The following is a 19,357-nucleotide window of genomic DNA, read 5'->3' as shown; positions in this document are numbered from 1 at the left end:
GCACATTTTGCTATTATTCAAGCGGCAGCGATTGTGGTCCTTTAATGACGATCCAGGAGAAAAACGCAGTCGGTTAGACGTTTAGATGCACAAAAAGAAGCGGATGAGACGGGTTATATCCCCTCGCTGCCGTGGGAACCGTTTTTCATCCGCTCCTGGCTCCAGCATCTCCAGATTTCGGCACCTCTGCTTGATGTTGTCTCCTCGTTTCACCGAGCAGATGTTGCGTCGACCGCAAACTTCGTTGCGACACTTCTGGCAGATTGTTCTGTCACCGCTGCAGTGCATCGTGGAACCGAGAACTCAGCAGCGGCTTAAGAGAACCAAATGCGGTTTGGATAAGATCAGAAAACTCCAATAAGGCTATCACATGTGCAAGGCTTTTTAAAGAAGATTCAGAGATGACAAGCACTCCAGAGCTTCTTTGTAGATCGCTGTAGACACAAGCGAGTCTAAAATCAGATACGCAGCAAACACAGTGTTCAACGTGACTCTCCCCAAGAGGTGTTCCCTTCACAAATGTAAAACAGCAAACAGTGTTCATGAGAATTTAAGGATATTAAGAAGCTCGTTGTGTATCTGTGGAGGGACTTTAAACCTTTACAGTAACCGAGTGCAGTAAAGTCCTGAACCAACAAAAAGGCCTCGACCGTCTCGTCGTGCATCATCCAGATTTGCGCCTGAAGGGACGGAGGACGGTGACGCTTGATCGTCTGCCGTTTTTATTTGTGCAGCGAAATAAATATCGAGCCGAGCACACGGGGACGCCGATAAAGTCGGGTCTGAAGAGAAAAAAACATACGCTTGAGCCAAAGATTACAACAGCTCGGTTTCTCACGACAGCGAGTCTCTGCAGACCAGTCGTGCGTTATTCTGGAAAGTTTGGCTTCAGAGGGAGAACATTAGGAAATCACGGACGGAAGACATGAATTTAAAACGTTGTGAAAGTGAGATTTGATGATCTCTGGACAGGCTATAAATTAAGTTCTACAAATCACAGCTTAGAGAGAAAAATTCCTGTCAAACCTGCAAAAAAAAAAAAAACGTTTAAAGAAGACGAAGCGCTTCCTGTGTGTGCACTCGTTACCTGGACCGATTAGGGCGGGAAAAAAAAACAAAACAGGGCGATGCTTTGTGCTCGGGCTATAAAAGGATTAGGCGGCTAAAAATACAGCTCGCACCTCATGGGGATGCACCGGGGATCCCTTTCCCTCCGGCTGGCCAGAGCAGGGACACCGGATCCTAATCTGAGGAGGATATCACTTATCTGGAGACAAACAGCACAGATTAGCAGAGGAGACAGAAGATGCACCGGGGACGGCATGTGGGAGGCCTCTAACACAATTACACTCAAACACCAAATCCCTCCTGTGGAGCCTCTGAGAAACTCTGCTGTAATAAATAGTGAACGGAGACCAAAGCTGGGCCATTTCCTCCTTGTCAGGAGAAAACACCTCGACGCCGGCACCTGTGTTTTGTTGCCCTTTATTCTGCAGCACCGAGCGAATCCTGATTCCTGTCTTTAATTGGCTTTTAAATCACACACGCGTTTGTGATTGGGTTTTGCTCTTCGGCACCGATTTCCTGCTAAAAGCTTATGACGTATATCAGCCCTCCCCCCCCCTCCCCGCGACTCCATCCCTCTCCTCGCATCCACAGAGGAATTTTGTGGCAAAAGTAAACACTTTAATCCAATTTCTTAAACCCCGAGGCTTCATCCTCCTTATTTATAGTGATCACAGTGGCCTTGATGGCTGTAAAAATTGTTGTAGAGGATTCATTGGTTCACTCATGATTAATTCATCTCTCTTCCTTTTGCCTTTTGTGGAAGACACAAATCCTTGCGTGAGTCACCAATAATATACATCCAGATAATACATCCTCCATTAGGGACCTGACGGCTGAAGGATGAATGAAATGTCACCACCGCTGTGAGCTCCAAAATGGAAATTTCACGTCTTGCGAGTGATTTTGACTGATGAAATAAAGATGACAGCTCCTATTTTTCCGAGCTGGGTTCGGATGAGCGTCGATCGTAGCGAAGCCTGGACTTCTGCGGCCCTGCCAGCTGCCGAGTCTTTGATCCGGGGCGCTGGAGGTGTTGGCGCCGAGTCGCTGCCGCCCCCTCCCAAAGCCCCACACTGCGTTTTTTTAGCTCCGATTAACTGCGACGCATCCTTCTCACCCTGACATGTGACACGCTCAGTCGCTAATTCACGATTAGCTCCGATTAGCTGCATCTGGGGAAAAGTGTGTAAGAATTACATAAATGCTCATTCATCGCACGAGTTAAAAATAAAACGCCACAGAAGCGGGCGTTTGTTAGCGAAGTCATTTACAGTGATGCTTCTGGTAAATATGTCATTAACTAACTTCCATCTTTTCGATCTGCGCACGGCGCCGCTTCGAAACGTCACCAGGAGGCATCGGTTTCCACAGTTACGCTGACGACACTCGGCTGTACATCACCGTGTCTCCTCGTCACCAAACGAGGCCCTTTAAACTGTACTTCAGACATTAAATCAGGGACGGTGAAGAAGTTTTCGGGACAAAACTGAGGTCCTGCTCATTGAAACTGAATCTCAAAGAGACAAGATGAATTCACAATTAAAACCACGTAGACAAGTTAGAAATCGTCAAATGTATTCATACCCGTCCATTAAAGAAAAGGCAAAAATCACTCTAATAACTAGAAAAAAAAATGTAAAAAATGGGAGGATATGAATACATTTGAGGACAACTGTAACTAAGATGGCTTTTTATTATTTAAAAAACATATCAGTCCTCTGTAAAAATGAATGCAGACACTAATGCATGCTTTTATTGCAGGATTGATTATTGTAATGCTCTCCTATCAGATCTCTCTAGAAGATTTCCAATTCAGCTACAGAAAGAGAACTCACATTACATTGATTTTAAAGTCTCTGCAATGGTTCCTTGATGTTTAAAATTGATTTTAAGATCATTTATTGGTTTATAAAACTCCTAATGGTCTTGGGCCTCCTTTTTTCTTCTAGGTTTTATTTTAGTGGATTTAAATTAAACCTAAAGTCAGAACACAAAAAAGGTGTTTGTATTGTTTTATTGCATTTATTTATTTATTTATTATCTTTTAAAACTGGTCTGACGGAGCTCCTTAACTCACACAAGCTGCAGTTTAACACAGAGTCCTGCAAGAAATCTATGACGTCACGTTATTTCCCCGTTAATTCTTCATTCAGTTCACTTCTACTTTGTGCAAACTGAAAATACAGAGCCACAGTTAATCGGTGCATCATCTACATTCAACAGATGCCTTTTGAAATCCTAACAGCGATTCTCTATTTTTAGCAAAAACACAACTAAAAACTGTCAAATTTGATGCTTTTTTTGGAGCCAAAAACTGCAATAAATTGACAGTTAGCAGTTTAGACCATAAAATAAATGAGAACTTCACATTTATTACTTTTTTTTCCCCCATTAACTTAAATAGTTTTATTGGTTTGTAAAACATAGTTAATCAACTACAAACTGTCACACGCTGATTCCGTCGCATAAATGTTCCTGACTCATAAGAATTTAAATTGTCTTCTTCATAATCCTTCCTTTTTTAATGCATTTTTAAATGTCAAACAGAGTCGGTTGATCTCAATTCTGGATCATAAAAATGTAAAATACGCATTACTAATTCATCTGTCTGCAATTTACAGTTGACGCATTTTAACATAACTGTACTGCCGTTATTAACCTTTCCTCAAACACCATCCAGTATGTAAGTCACACACTGTTGATTGTAGTTTCCATTATTTGCACGTTAACTGATTCATTTCGTAAAAAAGAAAAGAAAAATCAGAGCGAACGTGGGACAAAAAGCAGCCTGGCGACAGTTCACACACTGAACGGTTTTATTATCAGTTCAGACACGAGGTTTGTCAAAAAGGGAAATTCATGAAGGCAGTAAGACATTTAGTGAGATATACAGCGTCCCTCTGACTGATAGAGTCTTTACAGGCTCTAATTATTACAGCTGAAGCGATAAATCCGTTTTTTTCTGATCTAAAACATGTAAATCTACGAGCAGCTTGATTTGTCTTTGCTTCAAAACCAAACAAAGAAGAAGATTTATAAATACTGTATGAAAGTTGTTAAGACACTGTGTGGTAAGAGTTAAGAAAACACATTTATCTGACATTTTTTAATCAGATTTCTAAATTAAAATGCCACATATTCATGCCATTTATAATGAGAAATCATAATACGGTGCAAAGTCTGGAAAACAATCTATGAGGTGGATAGAAAAAGGCCACAGTGGTGAAAGCTTCATGATGCAATAATAAACCTTTCAAATGACAAAATACTCTCTTAGACATCATTGGAAGGCAACAGCATTTGGCTCAAATAACTGATGAATAAATACTGTCCTCAGAATGAGCTGATTTCTTGATGAAGCAGTTCTACCTTCATGCTAAGAAGCTGATCCTGGTATTAAACTGTGGATAAAAATGAGACCTACAGGCGTCGGTGTGAGGGTTTTACTGGGATTCATTCGCAGCTGTGCACCACATGAAAAATCTGCAAACAAAAAAAATCCCTGATGTGATTTGTTATTATTCGAGCACAAATGAAATAAAATCTCCTTGTTGTGGACACCCTGGTAGCTCACCTGGTGGAGCACTGATACAGGCTGAGTGGAGCTTCAGGCACAGAAACAACTCTGGTGTTCACATGTGTTGTGTAACAATCGCATTGATCGACTATGTTTGTGCGATTACGATATCTGACGCCTCACACGGACACATGCACAAGAGTAACTCCTCTAGTAAATAGAAACTTGTGATACAAACCCTATGGGAGCAAATAGTTTTGACACAGAAGGAATCAAGTCCAGAAGATGATCCTGGTGTCAAATGTAGGCAAAAAAAAAGACTCTTCCATTGTCTGGAACTTGTTCTGACCAACCACCACCATCACACATGAGCCTGGAAAGTTTACCCAGAATGCACTTTTTAAAGTTTTCTCTGGTGAGTGATCAGAAACAGAAACACATCCAGGATACCAATGATCTTTTCTATGACTCATACACATTAGACTCCTGCAGTTTAGCTGGTAAAACTATGACACATCCCATAACACTGATGCTCAAAGTTGGTTATTGAACAAAAATGACATTTAGTCTTTAGATTGTGACACCGAGATGGATGATAAATTGGTGTAGCTGCAGTTTTAACAGAACTCAATGTGTTTTTCTGCCCTGATGTGTCTATCTGCTGGTTTAAAGATGCTGAAGACGAATCAAAAAGCACAAAATTTTAACCCACTTCTGTGCACTTCAAGGGCCTGTAACTAAAAAATATTCATAGTATGAAGGTAAAACTTACTCAAGTTATTGTACATAAAGTAACGGCTGATTCTGAGGAGGGAACTTTTTCCCAGATTTGTTTGGTTCTATATACCGTGATGTCCGGACTATAAGCCGCTAATTTTTTTTAGCACGCTTTGAACGCTGCGGCTTGAACAATGACGCAGCTAATTTATGGATTTTTACAAGTTTTACGAATTTGCCTCGAGACCAAAGTGACGTTGAGAGCGACAACTAAAGAGAGACTGAGGCGAAGGAATTCTGAGGCTGTTCAAATCCGACACTGAAGAAGACGACTTTAGTGGTTTTAGTGCACCAGAGATCGGGTGAGGAGCTCAGTCACGTGGGAGGAGCTCGGAGCAGAGCCGCTGCTCCTCCACGTCCAAAGGAGCCAGCTGAGGTGGCTCGGGCATCTTTTTCAGATGCCTCCTGGACGCCTCCCTGGGGAGGTGTTCCGGGCGCGTCCCACCGGGAGGAGGCCTCGGGGAAGACCCAGGACACACTGGAGGGATTATGTCTCTCAACTGGCCTGGGAACGCCTGGGGGTCCCCCAAGAAGAGCTGGAGGAGGTGTGTGCAGATCAGGAAGGATGGATGGATGGATGGATGGATGGTGTGCAGGAGGAAGATGAAGATAGCGATCAATGACTTTTCCTGGTAGGCTGCTGTAGTTTTTATTTTCTTAACCAGCCGTGTTACAGGCACTGTTCAGAAAAAGCATTTTGTGTGTTACCGGTACGTATTTAATTAAAAGTTAAAGAATCTTTCTGTGTAAATATCTCAACGTGGACACCTGCAGCTTGTAAACAAATGTGGCCTGTATATGTACTAAACTTGTTTTCTTTTTAGAGTTAGTGGCTGCGGCTTATATTCAGGTGCCTTAATAGTCCGGAAATTATGGTAGAATGACCCTGATGTGACGTTTCATTCTCCAATGTGGACCAAAAGTTATTCAGCTGTAAAATCTGCCCAGAACCATTGTGACACACTGACTCCTTATTGTCTCAATGGGTTTGGACACATTTATGTGACTTTTAAGTGTGCATATATGTATGTTTTTTTAATTTCCCAACACTTTGTGCAGGCAGAGATCCTACTGTCTTGTCTAACTGCGTGACATGATATCAGGTCAATGTGTTAATAAATCCTCTGCACTGGTGACGCACAACGCTTGTTGCTGGCTGATGTCCATAATTAAAACAACACCAAACCCCAGGATCCGTCAGAGAATCGGCTCAGTGTCGTTCCAGTTGACAAGCGCACGCTTCCATCTGAAAAACAAAACCAAAACACACATTTAAGCCACGTGGGAGTGGACCAGGTACAAACTTTTACAACTCGAAGGTGTTTTGAAAGAGTCTGCAAACCATCTGAAGCTTATGTAATTAGCGGTAATAAAAGGTTTTACGTTCGTTCCTCACATCCCGGCCAGCACCTGTGAGCGTGCAGATGATTACCGTGTTCGGATGCAGAGCTCCAGCGGGGGAATGAGATCATCCTGACAGCTCGGGCTCGACTTTCCAAGAGCTAGAAACACAAATGGACGGCATCTTTAAGTGAGTCGCACTTTCACGCATCAACACGACAAAGAAGCGGATAATTCAGACCGCAAACAAGACGTTCCACAAGAAAAGGCAACGAGAAACCACCACATCTGCTGTTAATATCTATATTTACTGAGCAGATTAGGCACAGAAACGGAGCCCTCGTGTTTCCCTCAGTGGCAGTTTACTAGCGTGAGGTTATTACGAGACATAAAACAAACACTGAGCTGCGTTCTGGTTTTACCAAAATACAGCTGAAAACAAATCTGATGTTATTTTTTGGAGCCAAAACCAGGAATGAATTGGCAGTTCAAAGCAGAATATTAATGAGAACTTTACATTTATTCTCGTTATTTTATTCCAAATTCCTTTGCATAAATGTTCCCGACTCATAAGTTCTTCTTTATCCTTCATTGTTTCAGGTGTTTTTGTGGTTTCTGCATTTTTAAATGTCAAACAGAGTCGGTTGATCTCAATTCTGGATCATAAATATGAAATATGCATCATTATTATTTATTATTATTTATGGTATCTGTCTGCAATTCACAGTTTGTGCATTTTAAAAGGAGGAAATGTTGATTAAGACATCTAGTTGTGGTATTAAACAGTAAACCTCACATTCTACTAATTAATTAGTAAATGAAATGACATTACTTTGTGCAAAAAAAATAACAACAGCTGCCTTGGTGCAGAAACAGGACTGCGGTTTATGATCTTTCCTCAAATAATATCCAACATGTAAGTCACACACCAAAGTATATTTACTGTAGTTTCCATTATTTGCATGTTAACTGGTTCATTTCAGTTTTATGAGAAAAAGAAGAAAAACCGGAGTGAACGTGGACCAAAAAGCATCCCAGACTGTGAGGAGACAGTTCACACCCTGAATGGCTTCATTTCACTCGTATGAAGTTATTATAATTCATAACAGGAAGCACAGAGTTGGTCAGATGAAGCGACGCTACGTACAAACGGTGAGGCGGATCTCCTCCTGCTGATTGGCCAGCCCGTCATAATAGTAGAGGTCGAAGTCCGGAGCTCTGTCCTCATTGGTCAACAGCTCCCTCTGCAGGCCGAACAGCACGCTGAAGTGGCTCTCGCTGCAGACCACCCAGATGGGGAAACAGGGGGTCTTCAGGTGAGCTCCTACCTTAGAGAGAGAACGGCAGCGTCGTGTCAGCAGGTTTAGATCAGGAAAAACATCAGGTGTTCTTCTGTTTTATGAAGCTGTGTTTGCTCAGGTGTTGCTGTGAGTCACAAAGTTAACATGATGTTCAAACCAAAGCAGCTCCTTCATTTAATCGTTTATTGCTGTGTTTTTCTTTTCCACGCTGACATGTCAAAAAAAAAAGCCCCAGTTGGTTAATAATAATAACTTTTGTTGCATAGCACCTTTAGAAAACAAGCTACAAAGTGTTTTACAATAAAATAAATGTCAAATTAGATGAATTATGAAAAGAAATTCAAACTAATAAATACGTTGGTGAAGTTCCTGTTTTTTTATTTTTTTTTTTCTTTTTTTTTCCTTTTTTTTATTTTTTTTAAAGAAAGGCTGTGATTGGCATTAAAAAGTAACCCAACAAGTTTAAATATTGGGCTGAAGACTGTATAATGTTATTTATGCTGTGATTTTATCTGAGTAGATCAACAAATTAAGGACTAAAACCCTGCAAAATGTATATAAAATACTACTTTAACTGACATTAATACAAATTAATTATGGAAAATAACCTCCCAAATGTAAAATGAAAATTAAAATAATTTAAAAAAATAGTAACATAACCTAATATGAATATTAAAGCTGAGAGCCTGCAGCATTATTATGACTTATGTAGATTTAACTAGATTAAATAAAACTAAAGGTATGACCCTTTAAAACTTTACACAAAAACCCAAGAACCCAAAGATTTGCTAGATGCTCTCGTTTTCATTTTTTATTTCATTAATTTATTAGATGACTCCTTACAACCATATTTCTGTATTCAATGCAATAAAACTATAAAAACACTGGGTGACAGACTGCTAGCAGAAATAGAGAAAAACTAGCTTTAAAACAGATTTTTAGAAATGAATTAGTGTTTCCTGTCCATGTTGATAATTCCCTTTTCAAAGATCCTCCCTGAAACTTATGGGAATGGAGGAAAAACTACAGTTTAAACTTCAAACTTTTTTTTAGCTTACATGACATTTCTTCTTCTACGTCAGTGTTTGTGTTGTATGTCAGCCGGCCAGCTGTGTCGCTCACCTTACAGATGTTGTAATGCTCAAATAGGGACAGCAGGCCCACGTCGCAGCTGCCTTTGATTCCTTTCAGCAGCGTCGCGTTGCCGTCGCCCGAGTCCAGCTCCATGTCGTTGTCGAAGACGTTAGAGACCGCTCTGCCGCACAGCAACAAGTTGACCAACTCCTGGGGAAAGTCGCACACAACGTAACAGTAAGTGATAGAAACAGCTGTTCAACCATCAATACGTTCTACTAGGACACCGCTTATGATCTAACTCTAAAAACTGATTTGTGTGGCTCAAAATGACATTTATAGAGAAAATGATTTTGTTAGCATCAAAACATGTTCTTATTACAAAATGCCACCTTGTGAATCGTGTCTAGGAGATGATCAGGTATCTTCTGTAGGTAAAAATGATCCTTTCATGTCTAGAAGTTGTTCTGACCAACCACCATCACACATGAGCCTTGAACGTTTACCCAGAATGCACTTTGTAAAGTTTTGTCTGGTGAATGATCAGAAACCAGAAACACATCCAGGATACCAATGATTGTTTCTGTGACTCTATGACATTAAACTGCTGTGGTTTGACTGTTCACACTACGAGACATCCCATAATACTGATGCTACAAACTGGTTAAATAAACATTATGACATAATTGATTTGGTTGCAGTTATTAACAGAGATCAAATGTGTTTTTTAGCCCTGAAAAGTTCACGTGTCTGTCTGCTGTACTTTTATTTTTTGATTTACGAGGTTAAAAAAAAAAAACAAAAAAAACAAGGCGAATCCAGCAGCACAACATTTCACAGTTACATATTTATAAGTTTTTTTTCTCCAATAAATAATCCTTATTTGTCTTTTAAAAAAAAAAAGCCTAAACGTTCCTACACTGTCTCTGTAGAACCTCCCTGTGCTGCACAATGGCAGGTTGTAATACTGGAATAATTCAGTCAAACATGTTCAAACAAAAAGCTTCACGCTGCCAGTTGACATTACTGGTTGCTTAAAAGTCTGAATCTGGCGTCATCGGTTCACTGCAGCGTCGAGGACACGCTCAGAACGTCTCCAACATATAAAAACATCACATGAGCATCTTAACAAGGCTGAGAAGACTTCATTCTCACCTGAGGTACCTTAAAGTGTTTGGTGTTTGATAATTATGTGCAGTAGATTGTTCAGAACGGTCACATGAGCCTTAAAAGCAGTGGATTTAGAGAAACTGAGTAAGTGTCCAGTCCTGTGTCCCACCTGAGTGCAGTAACCGTGGGCTCCGATAAGGGTGGTGGTCGGCACGTCCATGTCCTCTCTTACTCTAAGCACAGAAAGAAACAAGACAGTTGTTCCACTAACTGCCTCGAAGCGCTTTACGCTGCAGCTCTCGTTCAGAAATGTGTTAAAAAGGCTCCGTTTACTTTTCAATGGATCGAGACAGAACAGCAGATACGGTCAGCAGCAGGCATCCCAACATCCCAGTTTCAAACTGTAGGGGGAAAAAAAACAGAGCTTAGAACAAATAAAAGATGGTAAACTTTAGTTTAACAGCAGGTAAAATCCACCTCACCTGCTCAATATGCTGCTCCAGAAGTAAATGCAGATCCTTGATGTTGTCCACAGTGAAGCATGTGATCTAGAACAGCAGCACAAACATCAGCATTCTTCTTACTTCAGCCTCACAGGCACACAGAAAGCAAGACGAAAACAAACGTATCTGGCTCTGACTACGGCTCCAGCATCATGTCTTACCAGGACTAGTACAAATACGTTACGATTTTAAGTGTGAAACTCTTCGGCTGCATCAGGGTGAATTTCTCAGAGGTGTGTCTGCACCTTTTCAAGCACTCCGTCAGATTTGTAGCGTCCAGTTGGGGTGAAATGGTTTCTTCCTGAATTTCTGTTGAAAAAAGAAAATGGAGGTAAAAAACCAAAAGCACACTGAGGCCTTTTTTCAGACATGGAATCTGTGACATTACAGTTTCATTGAAACATAGAGATGGAGGGACGATTAGACAACATGTCAAATTCTGTCCAACTGTAAAACCGACACTAAAACTGAAAAGTCAAAGTGAAATAACATAAAAACAAACACGTCTGAGCAGCTGTGAAGGAGCTGAGGACAAACGCCACGTAATCACCTGCAGCCGTGGAGCAGCTCACCTGTCTGAGGTGAAGCACAGCTCACGGATCCTGATCGATCCACTCTCTTTATCCATATAATTATAACCAATTAATGAAGCTGCTGCTGTTGTTTGGTGCTGCAGGTTTTGGATGAATTTAGAGGAAAAAGGATCAAGCAGCTTTAGCTCCTGTTAACGTCTCAAAAAAAAGACGACTACTTAGCATTAATAATCTAAGCTGTTACTGTCTGTTTTTATTATAGTAAAGTTTTATTATTAATAGATAGATGTGAAATTGTGAAGCGACATGAATGAGGAATACGTTTTGTGGTTCTGTCTGTTGCTCTCTGTGATGTTTTTGTCGTCTCGTGGAGAAAAAATCTTTCCTAAAATCGCTAGAAACAACTCCAAGCACTGTCGTAAGTAAGACTGGTTCGGTTCTCGTCAGATTAACAGATCAAAGTTCAGGTTTGAGAGAAGCCAAAGAGTTGAAATCAATGCCCTAAATCATTAATCAGGAACTTCTGAGATGAACACGTCTGACAGCTGCAGCTACATAAAGAATGCGGTGAGCTGAGTTTGATGAAACAGATCCAGTAAAACCATCGGAACAAGCTACTCCCAGGCCTTTGACCTAAATAAGAACCAACAAAGAGGTGCCGTGTGTCGGATTTAGGCGATTAAGCGGACGAGGATGTGACCTTACATCGCCACCGTGGCTCGTTTCTCCTCGCCGGCCCTCCACAAGACTTCGGCCGCGGCTAAAACCAGACACTTCCTCCTGGTCGCGTTGGAAGGTCTTAACCTCCTGAGAACAAAGGTGGCGTTTGAGAGAAAAATAGGTCGTCTGGGGGCAACGGCACAGTTAATACCGAAAGGCAGAGGTCGACACTTGACAGCGGCTACAAAGCTCTCCTTGAAGTGAATTAATGGCTGTGAACAACGCTGACGGAGATTAATATCAGGAGGCCGTGATAACGTACTGAAGGCCTGCGTTGCCGCTTTCTGGGTTTTCGAACAGCAGTTTCTTCAGAACAAAGGCTTGGACGGACGCCAGGACTCCGCAGGGACCACCCTAGAAAAATAAACACACAATGGGAAAATATTAGATTATGAAGAACAACACTTCATTAATCATATGAAGCAAGAAGGAATAATTGAGCCCATATTGTGCTTATTGTCAGCAAATTAACTCTCCCACAAAGTGTTTGTGTCAGTTCTTCAGCTCAAACTACTGCAAGCATGGTTCATATTATTATCGACACTTTCCCCGAGGTAACCCACCAAAGGGATCAATAAAGTTCTATTTATCCATCTATTTGTATTAGATAAGTCATATTTTTCTCACAAGTGTTTACAGCGTGTATCAGCATGTATGCAGTGTTTATTTCTGAATGTACACAGTAGGAGTGATTTGTAAAATTGTACATATAGACATTTTTGTATTGTATTTTTTTCCTGCTTGCTTTTTTTTGTATATTATAGATATATATTCTTATATCTTATATTATTTATTCTATGTGCTTGCTCCTGTGATAGAACTATTTCCATGTGGATCAACAGTTTATCTAAACCATTACATCCAGACTGTGTAACTTCTGGTTTTACGGCTGTTCTAGGAAAAAAACTCTGGGGCTGCAAGGTGGAGCAGTGGTTAGCACTGTTGCCTCGCAGCAAGAAGGTCGCCGGTTCGCGTCCCGGTGGGGGCGCCGGAATCTTTCTGCGTGGAGTCTCCATGTTCTCCCCGTGCAGCGTGGGTTCTCTCCAGGTTCTCCGGCTTCCTCCCACAAGGTCCAAAAACATGTTGACGCTAATTGGTGATTGGAAATTGTCCGTAGGTGTGAATGTGAGTGTGCTTGGTTGTCTGACTCCAGCCCCCCACGACCCTCGTGAGGATTAAGCGGTGTGTAGATGATGGATGGATGGATGGATGAAAACTCTGCAGTCTGAGCTGGAGGACTGTTGGTGTGGGTTGAACCTTTGCTGTCTTGTGAATCTAGGAGGCTAACTAGTTGTGAGGAATGTCAGAAGTCAACTGATTGTATTTTACACCTTCAAGTTTACAACAATCACAAAACGCGCAATAAAAATGGATTTTCACCAGATGGCAGCTTCAAAAATGACCTTTTTCTGCACGATTCCATATCTGAGGTCATGCGTTTCGGAGAATGTGAAACCCTGGCTCCTCCACTCGGCGTTGAAATAACTCAGGCTGGAACCGAGAAGAACCGCTTTCAGTTCCTGGAGACAAACAGAAACGGGAAGCGAGATTAAAGTCGACCGCGGGAGCTGCCTGCAGAAGCGTCGCCGTAAATCACCCACCGCGGCGACGCGTTCGTCCATCGGTCGGCCTGCATGGCTGTGCTCGGCGGCGGCTCTTTGGACAGACACTTTGGAGAGTTGTCGGAATTCGTCATCGTCATCATCGATGTCATCTGGAATTTAATAAACACAGATCAACTTTGGCGAGCCTGGGACGACGACTCAAGCTTACTTTTTCAGTTTTTTTTCAGCACTCACCCAGCACCATCTCAGACACGTCTAAGTCAGCCATGTTTGGCCACGTTTTCACCCTGAGAAGAAAGAAAAGAGTGCACAAGAACCTGAGAACAAAACGCTGGGAAAACAGATTCAAAAGGAAAAAGTCGGCATCGTGTCCTCACTGATTATTTGAAGTATGAAAAAACTGTTTACTGTCTTGTCTTCTCAATGTTTTGTCCCACTTTTTCGAAGCTGTTTCCACTCCACATTCTCTGCGGTGCGTTTAGCAGCTCCGCTTTTTCGTCTCCACAGTCAGCTGAGCGGATTTCACTCAGGCTGCTGTCTAAGCTTGTCTGATGTAAGCCAGCCACTAAAAGTCCATTCTTGGACCGCCTGTTTTCCTCGTCTCTTCTGAGCAGCGGCTGGGACGCTTCAGCCCTTCGACTCTGCCGTTTTCTGTTTGATTCCTAAAAGGGAAAAACGTCAGTAAAAGGATGAAACTACAACGAATGTGGGATCATGAACTTTTGAAGCATCAAAAGTTCAGCACCTGAGTTATCGGTCCGGCCATCATTCCTCGTCTAATGCGATTAGTTCTGCTCTTCTGGACGGCCTCGGCGATGGACGGGGTTTTTTCAGGTCCTCTTTGGATGAAGCTCTCGTTGTCCTGAAGAGAAGTCATCGGTTTCTGGCCTTTTTGGTCTTCTCGGTCATAAACTAAGAAAGCTGTTGGATTATGGCTGGACATTGACTTAGCTGTGTGCTGAGAAGGGCTTGTTCCTTTTATATCAGACCTATGAGAGACAAGATTTAGTTAAAAATCTAATTTAAAAATGGTCAAAACTGCTCAGAATAGTGCATCAAAATATAGTCAGTGAAATACCTTAATTTGCTCTGTTTGCTAATAACAAAAGCTGGTGCGATTTCCTCTGTTTTCACGTCATTCATCACTGATTTTGTTCCTGCAGGAGGATCAGCGATCGAGCTGATAGGTTGGGAAGAATCATTTTCACTGCTGGTGGTCTTGTCCTTCTTAAGTCGCTCGATGTGATGCTTTACGATCATCTCCAGCAACGTCCTCAGGGGGGAACTCTGAACCTGCAACGACAGAAGAGTCAGCTACAGACCTTGGATGTTGCACAGCAGCCAAACTCCAGCCGTCAGACTCGCCTTATTCCTCGTGTAGAGGTCCTCTATGTTGAGTATCTGTCTCAGCTGCGATCTGTTGTTGATGCTGGCCTCTGTGCGTGGATGCTCCTCGTCCATACAGGCGATAGTCCTCTTGAGCCCCTGTGCGTGAATATCAACAGATGCTCTGTTTTACACTTTATTCTGGGACCAGACGGAGGCTGTGGCCGGGAGTTTTAACCACATGCAACAGTTTCAAGAACAAGAATCTCAACATCTGATATATCCAGGTTCAAACATGTCGATTGATTAGTTTAAATGTTAGATTATTGGAGAGAGAACTTTGGGTCTCTCTTTTTTAATTTGTCAATAAATCACAAAATACAACCAACCAGCCAGAAAAAGGTCAAATTATTCCACGTTTTTAAGAAAAAAATGTTCAATCAATCAGGCTGTAACTGATAAATGAGTGAACCGTTCTGTAAAAACCTTCAGGATATGGATAAAATAAATAATAATAATAAAAATGCAAAGTTTGGTGTATGTAAGTGCAGCTGAAGTGCAGATTTGTAGCTTAGAGTAGCTGCAAAAAACGCATTTTTAACATCATCATTGGACACAACTTCTAATGGGCATCAACATGACTCTTTCCCAGCTGATTACTTCAGTTAAAACGGTTCTTAGGTACGACAGGTTTTCTGAAATTCTATGTTGAAATATGCAAATTAGGTATTTTATGAGTAAATACGTGCTAATTTGCTTAAGTGTCCACATGCAAATTACAGTAAAATAAACACCTGAATGTTTGTTTCCTAGAAGTCAGAAAGAAGACGTGATGTGACATTAAAACAGCACCACATGGGAATCAACAATTTGTTTTCTTGCAGTTGCAATTTGATTAAATACAACTTTATCCAGAAAGTGATGTGAAACTTAAGATTTTGACTTAAGATTTCCCAATAAGACACAAGCGAACCGTTGCTAATAATGCAGCATCTTAATGGATATTGAGATGTGGAATTCCCTCGCAAATTTTAAACTAATTAAACCAGCAGATCAGACAAGACTGTGACTGGGAAAGTTACCCAGAATGCAACTGTGAAAGGTGTCACTGCATCAGTTTCCAGAACAGAAAGCTCAACATTGTATACAGGCAGGTTCAAAACTGCTGTTTAATTTTGCTGAAACATCAGTCAAAGGTTTTTTTCAGAGGAGAATCTCTTTTTATCACTTCATAAATCATTAAATACCACCAGCAACCGGAAAAAAGTCAGGCTTTTAGGAACAAAATGCCTGTAAATCAGGCTATGACCCTCCTGTAAAAACCTTCACAATATAAATGCTGCTAAAGTGGAGATTTCTGCTCAAAATGGAAGAAAATTGGAAACCACTTCTTCTGGTTATCGTCCTAAAACTTCCCCTGCTGATTACTTCCAACTGAGTCGACAATTTACATTCTTGTGTGGGGTTTGGCAGACATCCATCAGATAATATACAGCTCCAACAGATAAGACAAAGTGAGGAAGTTTGTGGAAAGAATAGCGCAAAAAAAATGCAGGAATTTCAGTAGTAAAAGACAAAATAAATATAGATAAATACTGCTGATATAGATATAGATGTTCCATGTTGCACATATTTCTCTTGATGTGAAAATAGTGAGTTATTCTATCAGGACAAAAACTAATATTTCAGTGCTTGTGCACAGAGTATAAAATACTGATGTGGAGAACAAAGAAATCATATTAATATTGCAGACTTGTACATGCAAGGTTGATATAGTACTATTTTTTTTAAATAATGTCTATAACACAGTGTAAATCAGTGAACTTACACGCATGGTATCACCACATTGTTTCATCAAATTAATTACATTATCAATAAATAAATAAATAAGAAATAATAATAATTTAAAATTCAATCAATCCTGCACATTTTCTGTGAACAGATTATAAAACACTGATATTAAAAATAAGGACATTGCACAGTTTCCTATACATTGATATTGTTAAGTCTTTCTAAATACAGTCAATACAAACAGTGCACGTATACATGCAAATATATACTAAATTATGACACCAAATCAATCACTTTATCATGAAGTTATCAGACCAAACAGAGGCTTTGCCCGAGTTTTACCTAAACTACAGCAGCTAAAGCTTTTCCTTGGTCACAGACCCCGTAAATGATGCTAAGACTGGACGTGACTAAATACAGCTCAAACAGGCACAAATCCCTGAAGGATAACATGATTTGAGGCAGAAGTTTAAAGCTTTTTGTCTCAGAATCGGGTAAAACTGTTCATTCGCTGCTGAATGGAAGGTAGCGGCTAGTTAGCTTAGCAGCGTTAGCTCAAACGTTAGCAGCCCTGTTAGCCTCCTCCCGTTAGCTTCCTCCCGTTAGCCTGCTCCCGTTAGCTTCCTCCTGTTAGCGGTCTTTTACTCACCTTTCGGCTCAGGTATTCCCGCACCAGAGACGAAGAAACCTCCTCAACTGAAGCCACCATGATGGGAAAAGTTGCATCCGTTTGACAGAGACTTAACCAGAAGCCGGCATCGTTCCCAGCGACCTCCGACAGTGGGCTTCGGCCGGTTAGCTGCTCCGGCTAAAAGTCGGGGAGCCTCGTTAGAAGACTCCGGTTTACGGTAAGTTCAGACACACAAGACTGAGACTTCGATTCACTGTTTCAATGAATCCTTACAAGAAAATGTGCACAGATGTGTCTCTTCGGTCAGGATGTCTTCGTGTGTGTGGATCAGTGAACCGGAGGATCCATCACGGATGTTGTTTACCAATGTGCGTTACCATGGAGACGGCAGCAGCCGCTCTCCCCACATGTTTATTACAGGAGATCAATAAGTGGCACATGAACTAAAACCTAAACTACACTACATCCGTCATGCTGTTGTTTTATAGAGGCTGGTTGGAAATTATGTTTTAATGTGAGAGTTAATAAATCACATGGTGATATATGAGTTAATTATTTTACAGTGAATGATCTGATTTTGATTAATAAAGGTGCAGTTTTAGTTATTAGACACTGTGGAGTGTTTGAGGGGTAACAAGCAACATCTATAGTTTATATGTGTGTTTAATATTAAAAAGTCTGTCCATGTGTGATGATAATTTATCAAGCTGCAGCAGTTTATGGCACAATAACATGTAGTTCATTGCCCCTATAGGCTGCCTGTTGCCATATTTTGCTTTATTATTATAATGATTACCCTGTTTTTATGGTTTTAACCTCTGTTTTCTATTTATTCAATTCAATTTTCAATTCAGAAAACTTCCTTTGTGTCCTGGGGGGCCATTCAAAGGCACATATAGCAGATGGACACAGAAACAGCTGTATAATAGCAGCCATGTGGGAGTTAAAATAGGATTAAATAAAAAATGAGAATCAAGTAAGATATCATACTGTCATTATTGTACAGGTGTTAAAATGGTACAGAGGTGTAACTGTACATGAATTCAGCATCATGGTAAAACAAAGTAAATATATTTGTACTTTATTCTTCATTTGATTTATATTCTCTTGTCTCTAATATTAGTTGTATTGATGGGTTTTCTAAATCTTTTACTTTGTTTATTTCTACTTCCCAAATGTTGCTTCTCTTTTTTTCCTCCCAAAAAATCAATAGACGCTTCATGAATAAAGTTAATTATTATCATCCACATCCGCAATAATGTCCCTGGTGCAAATAAATATCCTGCTGTGAAACATATCCCTCATAAAAATAAAAAAAAAATTAACATGACATGAAGGGAAACACATGTTTTGTTTTCGTCATTTCACTGCAGGATTCTTGCAGCAGTAACATTAGTGTGGACGGATGGAAGAACTGCAGAGTCTCTGATCTTAAAACTAAAATATGGCTTCAGCTAGTGATGATGAAAACACTTGTTGCTGCTCAACAAGTTGTTGTAGAACAGAATTTTAATTCCTAAAAACATGAATGAACTTTGGCTGTTTCTCCTCAGATACTCCACAGCATCTCTTCTCCAGGGCTGTTTATCAAGGATGGTCACCATAGTAACCAAAATGTTAACAGTACCTGTATTATATGGATATATATATATATATACACCACACGTGTGCGATCTGTATAGTTTATATTAGCTCGCTCAAAAGCAAAGCAGGTAAAATTCCCAACAGATCGAGCAACAGGTCTCCAAAACAAAACACATCACAATAATTCTGCTACTTTTGTTCATTTTATTAAAACTTTTTTTTTCTTCCTATTTATAATATATGACAAATATTCCGACTAGCCTACGTTTTTCTTTTCATTATCAAACCATAAAACGGTCGTCCTGGACAACTGAATGATGACACGACTGCATCGGGAGTTATCACATTTAACTCGAAAGGAACAAAAAAGAGAAGAAAAAAAAAGGGGGATTGGTGCATGAAAAAAAATCAACATTCATTTTTATAGATACTGCAAATAGAAGTCAGGATGAACACACGAGTTCTGATCAATATGTTCCTGCAACGTGCGACAGACCCTTCAGTGACGACTGAACG

The 19,357-nt window shown here is 40.6% G+C and overlaps 1 protein-coding gene across 1 annotated transcript; it reads right to left on the bottom strand.

Moving 5' to 3' along the window:
• Positions 1–6,078: 6,078 nt before the first annotated feature.
• mindy4 (MINDY lysine 48 deubiquitinase 4) lies at positions 6,079–17,335 on the bottom strand. Its single transcript, XM_008292046.1, has 18 exons — positions 17,276–17,335; positions 14,875–14,994; positions 14,588–14,802; positions 14,255–14,498; positions 13,918–14,171; positions 13,744–13,796; positions 13,546–13,658; positions 13,348–13,464; positions 12,207–12,298; positions 11,930–12,031; positions 10,937–11,000; positions 10,671–10,736; positions 10,522–10,589; positions 10,358–10,421; positions 9,127–9,288; positions 7,851–8,031; positions 6,795–6,864; positions 6,079–6,608 (listed from the first exon to the last, which is right to left on the bottom strand). The coding sequence occupies exons 1-18, from the start codon at positions 17,333–17,335 to the stop codon at positions 6,560–6,562; spliced, it is 2,094 nt and encodes a 697-aa protein (XP_008290268.1). The 3' UTR covers positions 6,079–6,559.
• Between the last annotated feature and the right edge of the window lie 2,022 nt (positions 17,336–19,357).

This window comes from Stegastes partitus, unplaced genomic scaffold, assembly GCF_000690725.1.
Source record: "Stegastes partitus isolate 25-593 unplaced genomic scaffold, Stegastes_partitus-1.0.2 Scaffold780, whole genome shotgun sequence".
Lineage (NCBI taxonomy): Eukaryota > Metazoa > Chordata > Actinopteri > Pomacentridae > Stegastes > Stegastes partitus.
This window is presented reverse-complemented; position numbering and strand designations above follow the sequence as displayed.

Excerpts from the sequence above, each read along its gene's own strand:
- mindy4 (XM_008292046.1), bottom strand. The coding sequence starts at position 17,335 with ATGGTGGCTTCAGTTGAGGAGGTTTCTTCGTCTCTGGTGCGGGAATAC. Across the intron at positions 14,499-14,587 it reads AGCAAACAGAGCAAATTAAG|GTCTGATATAAAAGGAACAA; the intron begins GTATTTCACTGA and ends TGTCTCTCATAG. Across the intron at positions 9,289-10,357 it reads CCCACGGTTACTGCACTCAG|GAGTTGGTCAACTTGTTGCT; the intron begins GTGGGACACAGG and ends GACTTTCCCCAG.